At 36.9% G+C, this 17,314-nt stretch overlaps 1 protein-coding gene across 10 annotated transcripts in view; it reads left to right on the top strand.

Annotated features, from left to right (window-relative positions):
- Nucleotides 1-17,314, top strand: part of JUP (junction plakoglobin) — a 53,643-nt gene that overhangs the window by 30,966 nt on the left and 5,363 nt on the right. For all 10 annotated transcript variants that reach the window (XM_087892146.1, XM_087892148.1, XM_034415725.3 and 7 more), the window contains exons 2-10: nt 4,758-4,981; nt 6,968-7,221; nt 8,282-8,520; nt 12,700-12,901; nt 13,246-13,390; nt 14,102-14,205; nt 14,538-14,876; nt 15,801-15,956; nt 16,415-16,534. In XM_087892146.1, the coding sequence (XP_087748272.1) occupies nt 4,765-4,981; nt 6,968-7,221; nt 8,282-8,520; nt 12,700-12,901; nt 13,246-13,390; nt 14,102-14,205; nt 14,538-14,876; nt 15,801-15,956; nt 16,415-16,534 (1,776 nt within the window). In that variant the 5' untranslated portion in view covers nt 4,758-4,764. The remainder of the gene's footprint in view (nt 1-4,757; nt 4,982-6,967; nt 7,222-8,281; nt 8,521-12,699; nt 12,902-13,245; nt 13,391-14,101; nt 14,206-14,537; nt 14,877-15,800; nt 15,957-16,414; nt 16,535-17,314) is intronic.

The raw sequence follows: 17,314 nt of genomic DNA, 5'->3' as shown, positions 1-17,314 counted from the left end.
TGTCAACTAATTAACAATACAGCCATTATAGATTTTGCCATTGTAGATTTTGTGAGAGTAATAAGTATCTGCTTTGAGCACAGTGGCATCTGGAGATCAGAGTCTTCTTTCAGGACTGATTGAAATGTTCTAAAGATTCAGAAATTTGGAAAGCAGAACTTCTTTAGGCTACCTTTCTCTTTTCTTTTGCATGTTCCCTTACTCAATTTACCAGATAATTAATCTCCCATCTTCTAAGTGTATTCGGAAAGCTTACCTCTTCCATCCACATTTGATGAGATATTTCAAAGTACAACTTCTGAGACTCTTTATATGCGGAATTGGGAGGAAAGTGTGATAGCTATACACTCATTTAAAAAGCTCTGTGATACCACTTCTGGAAGCATTCCAGAAGTACATGGCAAAAGACCACCTGGTTCAAGCAAATAATTAAATCTGCACTGGGCAGTTATTTATATAAAGCAAACACATCAATAATTACTTTGGATCGGTTTGCATGATATACTAGTAACTGGAATGCCAAGCTAGGAAGCCATTTTCTGGAGGAATACATCTTCCTTCATAAATTTCAATTTATTTCCATCTGGCAGAAGGAACCTGTCTAACTCTCTTCCTTGGGGAACAGAAATGAGAAGCAACTTAACTGCCATTCCTAGCTTGGGTGTGGCGGTTGTTCTCTGTTTGCTCAAGGGACTCTCTTCCTAATCATCAACATAGCTGATGCATCTTTTGTTAGCGCTTGGCCCAGTTCCCCTTCCCCTGACATTAGAGAACCACTTTGCTTTAACACAGTGTTCATGGTATAATCTGCTTAGTATTTGACTGGATTTGTCTGTCAGTCAGTACTGTCTGGACAGGCCAACATCATGAAATTAGGTACAACCTTTCTGATGTGATACCTTTGAATTTGTAGAAATTATGGGTTCCAGTCAAAGGGTTATGCTCTCAACCTAGTGGAAAAAATGGCATCTGGCTAGATGAGACAGAAGGAAGTTGTAGTTTAATGACTGACTACTATGATTGTTACACTCACAACATCATTGCTAGGAATGCAATGCAAACTAGGAATTTCCAAGGTGTTTGGGAATAAAGCAGAAGGTGATAAGGATTTTTCAGTGTAATGATACATTTGGCTCAAGAATTTCCAATACCATCAATTAATAATATGCTTTTATCTAGGTCACTTTATATACTCAAGGTTTCTCTTTAAATTATACATTTTTCAGCCATTACACTGTATAGAAAGCAGATGGTAGATAAAAACATTGAACATAAAAGATATATGGGTAAGCATGCTAATTTTCAAAAGTTAAAGTAGTTTTTTGTAGAAGAATATTTAAATATGTATAATCAGTTTGCCTAGAATTCTTCTCCAAACTTAATGATGTTGAATGAGAACTAGTCATAACTGAATTTTCTTCATCATTTGAATAGGATTATTTTTTCAAAATCTGTTTCCACCTCTTTGACTTGGCTTTTAACATATGGCGCTAAAATATATTTGTGACTTATTGGTAACAAATCAACAAATCATATTTAAGCAAACTATTTTTTTAGCTTTATGTAAGAACTAAAATGTACGAACCAGATGCATGTCCATCAAAACTTTTCCATTGTGTTTTGCTAATTATATAAGCTGACTCTTAGCAGTGTTAAAGTGCTGTTTTGAAAGTATTGTATGACTCTAAGCAGACAGCTCTATTTTAAATTAAAGCATACCTGAGCTATGACTTAAGCTACCTTGTCAAAATCACAAGGTTGTGGTGACTATAAACTAGGATAAGCCTGTATACATTGCACCAAATGCCTTGAAGGAAGACAGCCACACAAATGTTGTGACGAGAATTGATTTGGTTTCAATGACAGAAAAAAAAATACTATAGACAGAAAAAACTGGGATTGGTGATGTATGGTAAATTCTATCCTATGAGAGGACATGTGGTAAATTAAGTTCTCTTCCGCCATGTTATAGTATTCCAAAATAAAATGAACTCTGACATGCCAGTAATTATATTCCTATCATACTATTAACGTTTTTTTAAAAATTTTAAAAAAAATATTTGTACCACATAAACTAGTAAATTTATCGGGGAAATCTGGGAGTAATACCCACAAAATGTCTAGAGGCAGTCAGGTTAGGGAGAGGTTGTTCTGTAGAAATAGTTGCAAAAATGATCATCAAAGAGCATATAGAATGAAGCATAGCTTTTCAACATGTTAGTTTAGTCAGCTGCTATTTAGAGCTACACGTTTTTTAGTTGCTTGACTGCAGACAGCTGGTCAAGGTTTTATGAGTAAGGTTTCTGTGATGTCCCCAGATGGGATGAGATGAGGGAATAAATCTCCAGTTTGACTACAGTGGCATTTTGAACAACTTAATCTACTTGGGTGGGGGGAGAGTTTTTTCAAACATATATTGTTAATGGCAGCTGTTGAAATTGCTGCCATTAAGCTTTCCCTACCCTTCTTGCACATCACGCCCTGTAAGTTGATTATCTTGATGGCATCAGGCATACCTTCTCCTTCCCAAGTTATACTCTGCAGATTTAATAGGAGGCAATGGATTGCTCAGAGGAGAAGGGCAACATGTTTTTAGGGAAGGAGCAGCACTTAATTGTGCCTGTTATTAGTCTCTACCCATCAGAAAACAAGCTAGCAAATTTATCTGGGACAGGAGGTTGCTTATCAAGCAATTCTTATACTAGATTTCCATTTCTACCTTTTATTTAGGAAGAACTAATGCCATTTCGGTAGGCACTGTTTCTTCTATCCTCTCCTCTCACTTTCCAAAGCAAATAAAATACTAAAAGCACATTTCATGATACACATGGAATACAACTGGCAGCATTTCTTTTAGGTTTCCTGAGAACGCCCTAGAAAAATTAAGCCGTTTAAAAAAGTCACTTGTTGTTCTGCCTTTCAAATACTGGCAGTTCCTTCCTTATCTGTCACCATTTTCTAACTTAATGAGAAATAATATTAAAAGGTTATTTCCCAATATTCATGGTAGCTGTTCTCTGCCTGTTCTGTAAAACAGCTATTCCTAACAAGCAGAGATATTTATCTTGCTGCCCTGGCAGAGAAAAGTAAAAAAAAAAAAAGCTGGCTTCCATATACATATGAAATAAATTTGACAAGAGATAAATATGTTTGTATATATAGTATATCATTATCATGGGGTTTAAAATAGAAGCGGGACCAAGGCTCTGAACTCAGGTCATCTACGAGCTGCTGTGTAATAAGGAAGCTTGCTAACTATCGCTGAGGATATATCTTCATATTGGAGCCTTTATATCAGGGCCAGCATGCTGCTGAAGCAGTTTGACAGAAAAATAATTTGTTCCAAAGGTAAAAGCCTTTATGTAAATGTTCTATGATGCATGGAGCAAGAACTTGAGCCAAATCAGTGACCAACCGTTCCCTCATTCCTCTCCTACTTACCTGTCTTCTCCAGATCCCACCTCCAACGAAGCACAATTCCTTTCCCTTTCCTATTCCTCTCACCTTTGCTATCCCTTCTGCTACCTCTGCACCTGTGAGAGAATCCTGCTGCCATCTCCAAAAGGGCACCCATAGCTAATCACAAACTTTAGAAAGATACATGCTTGGACTAGGTGCAATGGTGACTTCCTGCTACTGGGGCCACTGACTGTTCTCTCATAAAGTGCAGGTGTAAGTGGAAAAGTAACAAAGGGAAGAGAAAAGTAAAAGGGAAGAAAGTCTATTGTTTCATGGCCATGTTCTCACAATGTTGCAGTTCTGGTGTGGTTTAGCTTAACCTCCAGTTTAGCTGCAGTTTAGAAGGAAATTCATCACCACTGCTGAATGCAAAGTGTCACAATGTCTTGCTTTGATTCCATTATGCTTTTTAAGTAAGTGACCAAGTTTTTCCTCCCTTTTGCTGGATGCAAATTGGACACTGAATGTAACATTCAATCATTGAATGTTGAATCAATCAACCTTTGAATTCAGTCAGCTGAAGGGAGCACTATTGGTTCACTGGGGGCACTGTGTTTTATGAGGATGGTAACAGTGCGAGGATCATACATTTTTTTTGACCTTTTGGGAGCTGAAACTGGTAGTTGTGTAGAAGTACCATAATCATTTCATTGGACTAAATCAAGAAAGAGTTTTAACTGTAGAGCAACAACAGCCTTTATACTTTATAAAGACTAGTTAACCTAAAGAATAGAATAGAATAGAATAGAATAGAATAGAATAGAATAGAATAGAATAGAATAGAATAGAATAGAATAGAATAGAATAGAATTTGATTGGCCAAGTGTGATTGGACACACAAGGAATTTGTCTTGGTACATAAAAGAAAAGAGATGTTCGTCAAGAATCATAAGGTACAACACTTAATGATAGTCATAGGGTACAAATAAGCAATCAGGAAACTATTAATATAAATCATAAGGATACAAGCAACAAAGTTACAGTCATACAGTGATAAGTGGAAGGAGATGGGTGATGGGAACAATGAGAAGATTAATAGTAGTGCAAATAGCAGTGCAAAAACTTGGTGAGAGTTCATGTGTGAGACACGAAAAACATCTTAAGATGAACAGCTTTAGTTTTGATGTAGGGAATTTGTCATTCAGATTATTAGAAGCAAATGATAGAAAGCAGCAAACTGCATTCTGAAAATCTGCCTAGAACAAATGCAGATTTATTGAGAATTGGACATTGGGAAGATTGACTATTAATGGCATGCATTATATTTGAGGGTCTAATCCGGATGGGTGTTTTTACAGAATAGCCATGGATATGATGAACATAATAGATCAACCCATCAAGGTGACAGAATGGCAGCAAACATACACCTACGATTCAGGTATCCATTCTGGAATGAACACCCAGGTGCCATCAGTGAGCAGCAAGGGCTTGATGGATGAAGATGACCTTTATGGCAAGCAGTACACCATTAAGAAAACTACTACTTACAGCCAACCTGGATCAGGGCAGGCCCAGACTCAAGGTAATATTTGCTTTTATTTATTTAAATGCACAATTTGCTTTTATTCCATAAAGAAATTGAAAGCAATGCCTACCCTCAACCTTGTATTTTCTAATGCGCTGGAAATATAAAGTCCAGAATTCCCAGTTCCCTAGATCATGCATTCCTCTATCATAATAGTATTAGTCTGGGAAAATATCCATCTTAAAGTAATGTAGTCTTTAATCAAATCACAGTATGCCGAGATTGCTGCAGTAAAATTGCTATCCTGCAAATTCTGTATCATTTAGTTTAGTTCACTGTGAACTTAAATTTATGTGAGATAACAATTTTACATTATATTCAATTGGATACTCTAAAATGGTTATCAATGTGAATGTAAGAAACAGTATTTTATCTGCATTAAAACAGACACAGATATTATAGACTGAAAGCTATCTGGTTCGCAGGCCTATCTTTTGCTTATTTTTGCTTTACAGGCTTATATCCATTAGTGTATTTTTTTTTTAACATAGATTCTGACTATAATGTTGAATTGTTGGTCTATACTTTAATAGTAATTTTTAGTCAGATGGGTAAAGATAATTGTCCTAATAATTCCTGAATCCTGACTGTGTAGATCTTGTTAAATCTGTGTCTTTGAAATTAGCAACACACGCTTAGAAGATAACAATCTGCCTTGGTCAGTTTTTAATTTTAAGTAAAAGATTTAGAACCACATCATATATGCTAGAAGCCATTGATGTGGGTGGTTACAATACAAACTATTATCTTAGAAAGGAATAATAATCTTCCCCTTTTTGTCATTTGTCAATATCAGTCAGCTTTTAGAAATGATCCTGTATTTTATGAATTGGGTCATGTGGTCATGACACTTTTCCTAAGACTTAGCTTACTCTTTGTAAAATGAAAAAAGCCCACACAAACAGCTTATTTCAAAATAAAGTAACGAAACATAAAGGTCTTCTAAGCAGTACAAAAGTAATCAGAAAAGTTCAGGGATTTTTTTTTTTAACTACTGCTTCTTAACTTTCGTGTGAATCAATACATTCAGGTGTAAGCAGAATATCTTGGCTGTTGAAAGAACAAAAAGGATTATGTTTTTGTGATTGAGTAAAATGATGTGATTCACTGAAGGGGTGAAATCCAGCAGGTTCTGACAGGTTCTGGACAACCGGTAGTGGAAATTTTGAGCAGTTCGGAGAACCAGTAGCGGAAATTTTGAGTAGTTCAGAGAACTGGCAAATACCACCTCTGGCTGCCCCCAGAATGGGTTGGGAATGGAGATTTTGCAATATCCTTCCCCCAGGAGTGGGGAGGGAATGTGGATTTTGCAGTATCCTTCCCGTGAGAATGGAGATTTTGCAGTATTCTTCCCCTGCCACGCCCACAGAACCGGTAGTAAAAAAAATTGGATTTCACCCCTGATTCACTGTAAGAAACCCCTATTGCCAAGGACCCCAGATAGCACAGAGATGAGTAAAAATTTACAAACATTTCATATTATATATTGATATTTAATATTACATATTGAAAGAGCAGGGAATGGGGTAGAGAAACCATTTAATGAAAAACAGTAAAAAAAAAAAAAAAATTCAGGCACCAAAAATTCAGCACCAACTTTTTAATAACGTCTCAGAACTGCAGAGAAATCTAGGTTGCTGCAAAAACCTAAGATTCTTCAACCTAATCCCTCCCTCCTTCCCTTTGTGTCTGTGTGTGCCAGTATGTCTCTGTGTGCATGCGTGCACACATAAAAATTTTCAGGTCCTTATGAATGCTAGTTACCATTTCCCATCTCACTTTCATGTTTTTAATTAAACAGCTTTGTATTACAGCTGCTTAATCATGCTAGTTAATTAACTCCAGCCTTATCTCTTTGCTCAGATGTGAAGTCTCCTACACTTCATAGAGCTGAAGCAGTCCCAGGAACTTCCTAATATGACTGTTAAAAATTCTGATTAGAGTTTGTCTTTGTTAATCCTATCTTGTCAATCATCCTTTCAGCGGAATTGGAGTCCCAGCTTGCAATGACCCGTGCCCAGCGCATCCGGGCGGCCATGTATCCAGAAACAACTGAAGACCACACTCTTCTACTGACTACCCAAGTTGAGGGGCAGCAGACAAATGTACAACGATTGGCTGAACCCTCTCAAATGCTCAAGTCAGCCATTGTGCACCTCATCAACTACCAAGATGATGCTGAACTAGCCACTCGTGCTATCCCTGAACTCACCAAACTGCTGAATGATGAAGATCCGGTATGGAAATGCAATTAGACCTTTGGGGTCTCAAAAGGTTTCTGGGGGATTTAATAGAGCTAATTGCTTGATTGGCTATGATTTGAAGCATTACTAATACTTCAGTAATCCTATACTATGCATAAAGTGATACTTTCCATGGAAAAGCAAAGAAGCTGCTGAATGCGTTGTTATCAGCCCAAAAAAACATTGTTTTTTTTTCATATTTATTATGTCACTCAAAGGAAAGCTCTGGCTTTTATCTTATAGAGGTATGGTTTGGAGGGGCTTAAACGATTTTTGCTTTTAATGAGTAACATTGTCATCAGAGATGGAATTTTGAATATTTTTCAAACTTTATAATTTCTTCCATAGGACTCAGAAAATGTTACCAGCTTACAAAAAATGTTCAGCTATTCAGGGAGCCTTGATACATTAACATTAATTATCTATTCATTCAGGACCCAGAACTTGGTTGACACAATAACATGGACTTTTTAATGCTCACAAAAGTGCATTTGCATTAGTTTATTAGGGTGCATTTGAATTAGCAAATTCAAAATGCTGATCTTTCCCTATTAAATCCTACATGATTCCTGCCATGGATATCTAACATGATACATTTTCTGGAGAGATTCTTCATGTTGCAACCTGTTGCAAAAGGGAGTGCTTTCTGAAGTTAGATACAATGGAGAGAACTTAACAGCTGCCATCCCTATATGGGTTTCCCCTTCTCTGGAACATCTCCCCCCCCTCCCGTTTCATCCCCAAGATAAAGGTGACTCTCATGACTTTCCAAAGGCTCGTAAAATCTCAGCTCTTTGTGAAAGTTTCAGAGAGTGTATGGAATCATTGGTACCAAAATGTCTGTTACTGTTTTATGATGATGATAATATTAACCACCTTGTACACCAGATGGCAACTTGATACCAGATAGTATTTCTTGGCTCTGAAGTAGTAAATTAATATTATTAATAACACTGAAACATGAAATCTGGAGTTTTGTAGAACTTGATGCTCTGAAGAGTGCTGTAATAATTGTTCCACTCTACAACTTCCATTCTTTTTCTTCTCTCTCCAGGTGGTAGTCAGCAAAGCAGCCATGATTGTGAACCAGCTATCTAAGAAAGAAGCCTCACGCCGGGCTCTTATGCAGTCTGCTCAAATTGTTGCTGCTGTGGTGCGCACCATGCAAAACACCAGTGACCTGGATACAGCCCGCTGCACTACCAGCATTCTCCACAACCTGTCTCACCATCGTGAAGGGCTGCTGTCCATCTTTAAGTCTGGGGGTATCCCAGCCCTTGTGCGTATGCTTAGGTAATGTCCCAGGAGTTATGTTACAAAGAGAAGATACATGGTTTTAAGAACAGTTTTCTTTATCACTGGAACTATTGCGATAGCTTTATCTATGCACTATTCCTATCTATTTTATTCAATATTATAGTCCACATGGGGCTTGGTGTAATTTGCCCTTCTCTTTTAGGTTTATCTTTTTAGGCTGTGTTTATTAGAATTTTGCTTTTAAAAAAAAAATAGTCTTTATTTACATTTTCCATTAAAAAGAGAAAACAACACATCATAAAAATAACACACAAAACACAAGACAATATAACACAAAAGAAAAAAAGAAGAAAAAGAAAAAAGTAAAATCATATATAATTAAAGGAAGATTAAGGGAAAAATTCAGAAAAGAAGAAAAGAAAATGTAGAATTACATATGCACTTCTTTCTGTTGAGTACCGTATTTTTCAGAGTATAAGACGCACCGAAGTATAAGACACACCTTAGTTTTTGGGGAGGAAAATAAGAAAAAAGCTGATTGGTGGCGATTCAAATACCCCCAATCAGCTGTTCCCAGAGGTGAATTTTAGCAACAGGTTCCTTGGTTGTGAGCTCTGTGCCTTGCTTTTTTTTTTTTTTTTTTGCTTTTTTTTCTCCCTCTGAAACTTCTGAAACTCTGTTTCAGAAAAAAACTTTTTTTCTTGCCTCTGAAAGCCTCCAAAACAGAGAGCTTCAGAAAAGAAGCCTCTGAAGCTCTGTTTGTGAGCTTCTTTTCTGAAGCTCTGATGGCTTCTTTTCTGATGCTTTTTTCAGCGTCTGAAACCTCTGTTTGAGAAGTTGGGCAGGGCTGCATTCAGAGTATAAGACACACCCAGATTTTCACCCTCTTTTTGGGGGGAAAAAGGTGCGTCTTATATTCCAAAAAATAAGGTAATTGCCATCTTATTTTTCCCCTTCCTCTTTGATCCTTTTTAATACCTGAATCAATAAATCATCAATTCAGTCTTTTCTTCTTTCAATACAAACCCATATAAGTCTTCCAGTCTTTTAAAAAAAGTGTTTGTCATTTTTCTCTCTGATCAAACTGGTCAGTTTTGTCATTTTTGCAAGTTCCATCCCTCCTGCCTAGTGCTTTGGATTAAATAAGTGCCAAACTCCTAAATTTTCCTGAACATGGTGTGTTTTGCATTGTCCCATGCTGTCTTTGCATGTGACTACTGCTTTGAAAGTATTAAGAAAGGAAATATCCCTATCTTGAAAATGCATCACTTTCAGTCCTCTACAATCATTCTCCACAGTCAGTCTCTGGGCGCTACAAAGAGCTTCTGTCTATCTTAAAATCTATTCAGAACACTCCTAACTATTACTTCATTGATTACAATATTAAAAGTACATGCCTTAAAATCAGATTTTTCAACTGCGCTTTGATTTGCTACACTCACGTGACTGATTTTTCAGAAACACTATAACTGCTTCTATTACTAATTTATTTAACCCTTTCTTTTCTACTAATTCTTTTGGTTTCATTGAGAACTATCATCTGAAATGTTCATTTTGTCTTTGATGTAAAGCTTCTCAAAGCCTTTTTATCTTGGGATTTGGGGACCAAAAAAAGAGGAAACTAGTTACCATAATTACAATAGTTAATATAATTAACAGCTAATCATGGCACTTTCGCATTTATTTATTTACTATATTTCTATAGTGCCATACTTCTGGAGAACCCATAGCAGTTTGCAGCTTAAAAATAGCACAACAAATGCATTGAGTAAACAATATAATAAATAAAAGATGATTGTGGAACTATTCAAATAATTAAAATATTTACTCTCGCTGTTGTTATGCTTATAATATGGTATCCAAGTGACCATGATCTTAACATGGTCACCCGAATATCAGAAGATGGGCACCATACAGGTTTCCGGAGGAAAACTCTTCCAGAGAGTTGGTGCCAAAACTGAAAAACATGGTTTTTAACTCTCCTTTATATCTCATACTCATTATGCAGGAGTAGGGGATATTTAGCATTTTTTACAGGCTGGATGGTTATGTTATACCTAATATAGAGAATATTGCAAGTGGCAAGCTAAATAGGGCTCTGTAAGTCAAAAACAACACTTTCAAATGTACCTAGTGATAACCAGTTCAGAACCTGTTAAACTGCTATTATGTGTGAAGAGCACCTCTTACTTTAGGAATATTGACTAAATTTAATATTTAATACACCCCAAGGGCATTCGTTTAAGATATGCTGACACTAGCTATTCATCGCAGGCCCAACAGGAACTTAATCTGTGCAATATTTCTTCCAGTTGTTCCCACAACTCTTCTGTCTCTCCTGTTCCTTTGCCAGGCAGATCTTGCTGCAAGTCCACACCCAGTTGGCACAAAATGGAGCTGATGAGCAGCTGCTTTGACATGGAGGAGTTGGCTTTGTTGTGGAAAGACAAGTCTCAGCAAGCTATGGCTGAGTCATGCTTATTCTTGCTTTTTCCTTGCAGTAGAAAAAGTCTTACAAATTCCAGAGTACTACCTCTGGCACCACCATATTAGAACCCCCAGAAAACAAAAATAAATTCTTAGTGGCTGACTCGTAATTGGATCAACATTTTCACAGTTCACTATCACTGATTTCAGCCTCAGTTTACCTTGACAAATGGAAAGAAAAATATATTAGATGTGAGGGAAGGCAAAATTAAATATGTAGAAATGTTATGATTGCAAAAAAACGCATCTCTTGCTTAGTGGCTTGCTATCCTGCTTCAGGGCCAAGAAAAAATTAAGTGGGAAATTTAGAAGTATTCTTGTGGAAGAAAAACAGCAAAGTTTTCAGAACTTGACCGATTTAGAATATAATAACAAAATATTGAAAGTCTACTTGAGTATCTTTCTTTCCCTTCTTATATCAAATAAATTCAAAGTGCAGTTACTTTGGGTTCTTTCTCATGCCTTCACCTTTTCCATTACTAAATTTTCATTTTCTTTCTCTTAACTTGATGAAGGAATGCAAGAACAGTTAGCTCCATACTCTTTTATAGTATAAATGTTCAACTTGGAGATAACTTTTTCTCAATTTTAATGAAACAACAGTTTTATACATACTAAATCCCAGATCTGATCAATGGCAAGGAAAAAAAAGCATTACCAGGCTCCTACTCTCAGTATAAATTAGAGTAGTTAATTTTAGAGAATAATGTCCATGATCCTTAAACATATTGGCTGGGCTTTTTTTGTGGGAGTACCATGTTACTTTCTGATATAGACATTATTAGATTAAAAGAATTATAGGTAGTCCTCAGTTTACAAACACAACTGAGCCTGGAATTTTGGTCATAAGTCATTGCAGTTGTAAGTTGAATCACCATGTGGCCAAACTCAATTTTACTACATTTTTACAGTGAGTCACTGCAGTTGTGAATAAATTACATGGTTGTTAAGCAAATAATGTCATAAACGCAAATCCAATTTATTCAGTGGGTGGTTTATTTTGCCAAAAGATGGGGAAAAAAGGTTGTAAAGCACAATCACAGATTGTAAATGCAAGCCAATTGCTATGCACACAAAACGTGATCGTATCAGGGATAAGACAGCAGCCAGAATTTTGAGGCAGGGTTGTAAGCAACTATTGTGTTTCCCCAAAAATAAGACCCCCTCTTATATTTTTTGAACCACAAAATAAGCGCTTGGCCTTATTTTCGGGGAGGTTTATTCTTTTGGGGCACATGGAGCAAGACGGGGCTCCTCTTGCCGTCTTATCTGATTTTCAGCTCTGTCTCCCTAACCCTAACCAGGTAATGGGGGGACCGGCTGCGAATGCAATTAAATATTTTTGGGGAGGATTTATTTTAGCACATGTGCTTAAAAGCCCGATTGGGCTTATTATCGGGGGGACGTCTTATTTTTAGGGAAACAGGTTATTTTGAATCTTCTGTAACTTTGAATGTTTTTAAGTGACCAGTTTTAAGTCCATGACTACGTGTGTTCTTTTTTTTTGTTGTTTTATCTGTACAAAATGCCATTTTCTTTAGCCTCTTTACCAAGGCTGATTTGCATTAGGGTGCATAAGTATCTAACCAAAATAATTTTATTTTAAACTCTGTGGTGTCAGCTATCTTCAGTTGTAATTTTGGCTGCAACACATATATCCATACAATTTGGTATGTGTCTTAAGTAACAAAAATCTTCTTTGTTGTCTTCCCACTTCTCAACCCATAGCTCTCCAGTGGAGTCAGTCTTGTTTTATGCCATCACTACTCTTCACAACCTACTGCTGTACCAGGAAGGTGCCAAGATGGCTGTTCGCCTTGCTGATGGTCTTCAGAAGATGGTCCCCTTGCTGACAAAGAATAATCCTAAATTCTTGGCTATCACCACTGATTGCTTGCAGCTGCTTGCCTATGGGAACCAAGAAAGCAAAGTACGGACTTGTATTCTAACCTTGAAATACTTTGGTGTGGGTGGGGGATGGACTCTGGTTCAGTAATTTAAATTTACCCTTGTTCATAGAATAAGGCAATCATCCTAGTATAGGTAATCACCCCTGTGAGACAGATGATAGCTTATGTGTTAGTTTAGGCACACCTGTGTACATATTTCTGAGGAGCAGGTTTATTTATTCTGCTGAGGAAGAACTTTATTTTCAGGGTCATCAGCTAAAGTCAGGAGTAAGGAAAAGTAACATGATTAAGACAATGAATTGCAATTAACTTGCCTTTGCCCAGAGAAATGAAAGAATGCTATTCTCTATGTTTGTATCTGCAGCTCATAATTTTGGCCAATGGAGGTCCCCAAGCTCTTGTTCAAATTATGCGAAGTTACACCTATGAGAAACTTCTGTGGACTACTAGCCGTGTCCTCAAAGTCCTGTCTGTCTGCCCCAGCAACAAGCCAGCCATTGTGGAAGCTGGTGAGTGGTGACAATTGAGACAGAACTGCAAACTGATGAGGACATGTATGATTAGATTATTATGTAATCTTATATAGGTCAATTCCCAGAATTCCCTAAACAATAGAGCTCTTGATGACAATTCTGGGAGTGCAGGATAAGCAAATAACTAGGTAGGGGAAAATTAAGATTCTGTTGCTTTAAAGAATCATTTACAATAATTTATCAGTATTAGGTGCTAAATATTCTTTCAGTGACATATGTAAAACATATTTTTCCTAACATTACTGTTACTTATGTATTTATTTAAATAAATTAATCTGCCTCATAATAAAACTGGACGTTGAATAAATAAATAGAAAACAATATGCATAAATTGGATTCAATGTATATTTTAAAAGAGGATTAAAAGAGGATTTTCATTACAATCAAAAAATAATTCATTACATTATGTTGTTTCTTTAAAAATACATGTTTTTCTACTTCTTTAGCTACATTATTGTAGAAGCAGACCAATGAGTAGCCATATAAGTCTTGCTGATTACAGAACAGGTCCCTAGTTATACTTTGTCTTGCCCTAAAAACAGATAATACATAATGTGTTGTTATAATGTGTTATTATAATGGGGTCATAATATTCTGAAGAAATTTTTCAAACCATTTAAATTCCATCTTTCCCATTTTCTTTCTTTTGTTTTTGTTAATTTTTTGTACTCTTTTTCTCCCCAAAAGGTGGTATGCAAGCTTTGGGAAAGCACCTGACTAGCTCCAGTCCAAGACTTGTGCAGAACTGTCTGTGGACTCTAAGAAACCTCTCAGATGTGGCCACAAAGCAGGTGAACAATGCTTTTTCCCCCACAGTCTCTTTTATTTAAACTTAAGCCCCACCCAGCCCTTTTTTATCTAGTTATTTGAGATTTCTACTCAATAACTTTTCTTTGGATAACTACTTTATGAAAGGTTGTAAAAGGATTTATCCGCCAAATATGTTCTGGCACATCTTGCTATTGAGCCTTCCCTGACTGTGCTATTGAACCAAAATTAAGGACTGGTTGCTCCAATAACTCTGTAGTGGTACTACCCTAGTGGGCCTGTCTGGTGACTTCCTTATATTGACCTAGCTTCTGATTGAGGCAATAATTCTCTGTGCTATTTATTGTCTTTAAAGGAGGGTCTTGATGGTGTCCTGAAGATTCTGGTCAACCAATTAAGTTCAGATGATATCAATGTGCTGACCTGTGCCACTGGTACCCTCTCCAATTTGACTTGCAACAACAGCAAGAACAAAACCCTGGTGACTCAGTCAAATGGAGTTGAAGCCCTCATACACACTATTCTCCGAGCTGGAGACAAAGAAGACATCACTGAGCCAGCTGTGTGTGCTCTGAGGCACCTCACCAGTCGGCATCCAGAGGCTGAAATGGCACAGAACTCTGTGCGGCTTAACTATGGAATTCCTGCCATTGTTAAGCTGCTTAATCAGCCCAACCAATGGCCACTCATCAAGGTAAAGTAACAGGGAGATAATAGCTAAGTATTTATGGGCAGACATATGCATGTCTATTCTTTTTTCTTTCTTTCCCCCTGAAACAGGCTCATATTTCTGATTTGGGTACATTTCAGGGGTGATCACTATGTTCAGGGAAGTATATCATAATTTTAGAATCTCTATCCATCAGAATGCTTATTGGGGAGTGAGGATCATAGTGAAACTTCTCTGATAAAACTCCAGATCATGGTTATGGTTAATTTTTTCCACATAGACCTCTCTGTGAGAAAAGAATCTTACTAGTATTGATTGTAGAAGACTTCTTACCACATTGAATAATTATGAGATATAGTGGCTAAGTCCCTAAACTGCAAGCCAAGATAGCATTACTTTCAAATCACAGTTCAGAGGTGTAGATTAGTTAGGTTAAGTAAGTTTCCTTTTGCTTTCACCCAGCACTTATCTTTAATAGGGTTTTATGATAATATCAGCCACAATTGCATGCGTGTAATAAAAATTGCTTACACAATTTACGTAAAGTACTCTAAGTATATAATTACATTTCCCCCCATAAATGTTTAGGAGATACTATTAATGAGAATAGTAATCTGAGAGGCATGGAGTGCCAAAATGATGATAGAAGTTTGAGAATCAAGCTTCTTTTGTGGAGGAAAAGACAAAGCCAGTGTGTGAATGAACCAGGATGGAAGGTGGGGGGAGGATAATTCTGTTTGCTAGACAGAAATGGAATTTTACAGTGATGCTCTTGTATTTTAGATTTAATTTAGTGTAAAATATCCTGGACTGAATTGATCCCTCTCTTTCCTTGTTAGACCCAAATTTCAAAAATCACACACCAAAACTGATTAAACTATTTGAAAGCTTGTCTAGTTTTGCATCTACCAGTGTTTTGAAGACATGCCTTCTCCTTCCTGCTCACAGGCTACAATTGGCCTCATCCGTAACCTGGCTTTATGTCCAGCCAATCATGCCCCCCTACAAGAAGCTGCTGTCATCCCTCGCCTTGTTCAGCTACTGGTAAAAGCTCACCAAGATGCTCAACGTCATGCAGCTGCAGGCACACAGCAACCATACACAGTAAGAGGAGATAAGCAACTTCTATTTATGATCTTAATTGGTTTTAGAAGTTATTTATTTAGGATTCCTGGAGGGTTAGTTACTCAACTATAATTTGAACTTGATGCCTTCTGAGATGCCTCCTCTGTCTGAAGAGGAGACCTTTGGTTGAAATGTTAGAAAAAGTGATAAGAAATTGTTTATGTATATCTTGATGAAGGGGAAAGCTATTTTTATATATCTTTTTCTCTTTTTTTCATTATATTTTTTATTTTCTCTTTTTTTCTTTGTATTTTTTATTTTTTTTCTTATGTTTTATTTGTTTCCCCAATTGTTATTTTTATCATCTATTTTAATATTAAATTCTTTTATTAAAATCATTATAAAAAGGAACTTGATGTTTTCTTGGGTGTTGGATGCTAGCCTAGGAATGAGCAGTACTTTTTTCCCATTCTTTAATGGTTACCTTATTTCTTCAGGATGGGGTAAAGATGGAAGAAATTGTGGAAGGCTGCACAGGTGCACTACACATTTTAGCCCGAGACCCCATGAACAGAATGGAAATCTTCCGTCTAAATACCATTCCTCTCTTTGTGCAGGTCAGAATTTCTAAATGGATGGAAGTTGTAAGGGAGGAGTATTCACGGTTAATTGTGGGTAGAAACCGAGAGTTTGATTTCTGCAGAAGTAAAATAGTGAATAGATATAATGATTGCTATCAGAACATGAGAATTCAACCATTGTTTTTTTAAAAAACCAAGGCTTGTGACAGAGGTGGGAAGCCCATGGGTTCCATGTGATTCTCTGAATACCTAATAATGTATTATTATTAATAATGTAATACCTAAGTAGCAGTGGTGGGTTTCACTTACCTTTGCTACTGGTTAGCTCGCACACACGCTCACTTCACTCGCGTGTGCGCCACTTCTGCACATGCACAGAGCACATTTGATCCCAGGCGGGTGGGCAGAGCCTCCTACCGCCGCTGCTACCTGTTCACTCGAACCGGGGCTAACCGGTAGCAACCCACCACTACTAAGTAGGTGGATAATTCCCAAAGAGTACATTTCATTTATTTGCTTTTCCAACCCATGACAATGCAGTGAGTGGATATTCTTTGCATTGTGGCTTAACATTTGTCACATGGGATGATAAAATATAGAAAAGTTGCAATACCTTTGTAATAAATGTAATCATGATTGGCAAGTTTATTTTTTAAAATAGCTTAGTTAAAATTATCAAGGTATTGCTTACCCTTCTCTCAGTTTGCTTTCGTTCTTAATAATTTTGGTATATCATGATTAATAGTGACCTCCTGAAGGAGACAAAGCACTGCCAATAGAAGACAACTTGAGGGTAGGTAAATTTATCAAGAAGGG

Source organism: Pantherophis guttatus, chromosome 4 (assembly GCF_059756535.1).
Source record: "Pantherophis guttatus breed Tessera chromosome 4, ASM5975653v1, whole genome shotgun sequence".
Lineage (NCBI taxonomy): Eukaryota > Metazoa > Chordata > Lepidosauria > Squamata > Colubridae > Pantherophis > Pantherophis guttatus.
The sequence above is the reverse complement of the archived record's forward strand: the minus strand, read 5'-3'. Positions and strand labels throughout refer to the sequence as shown.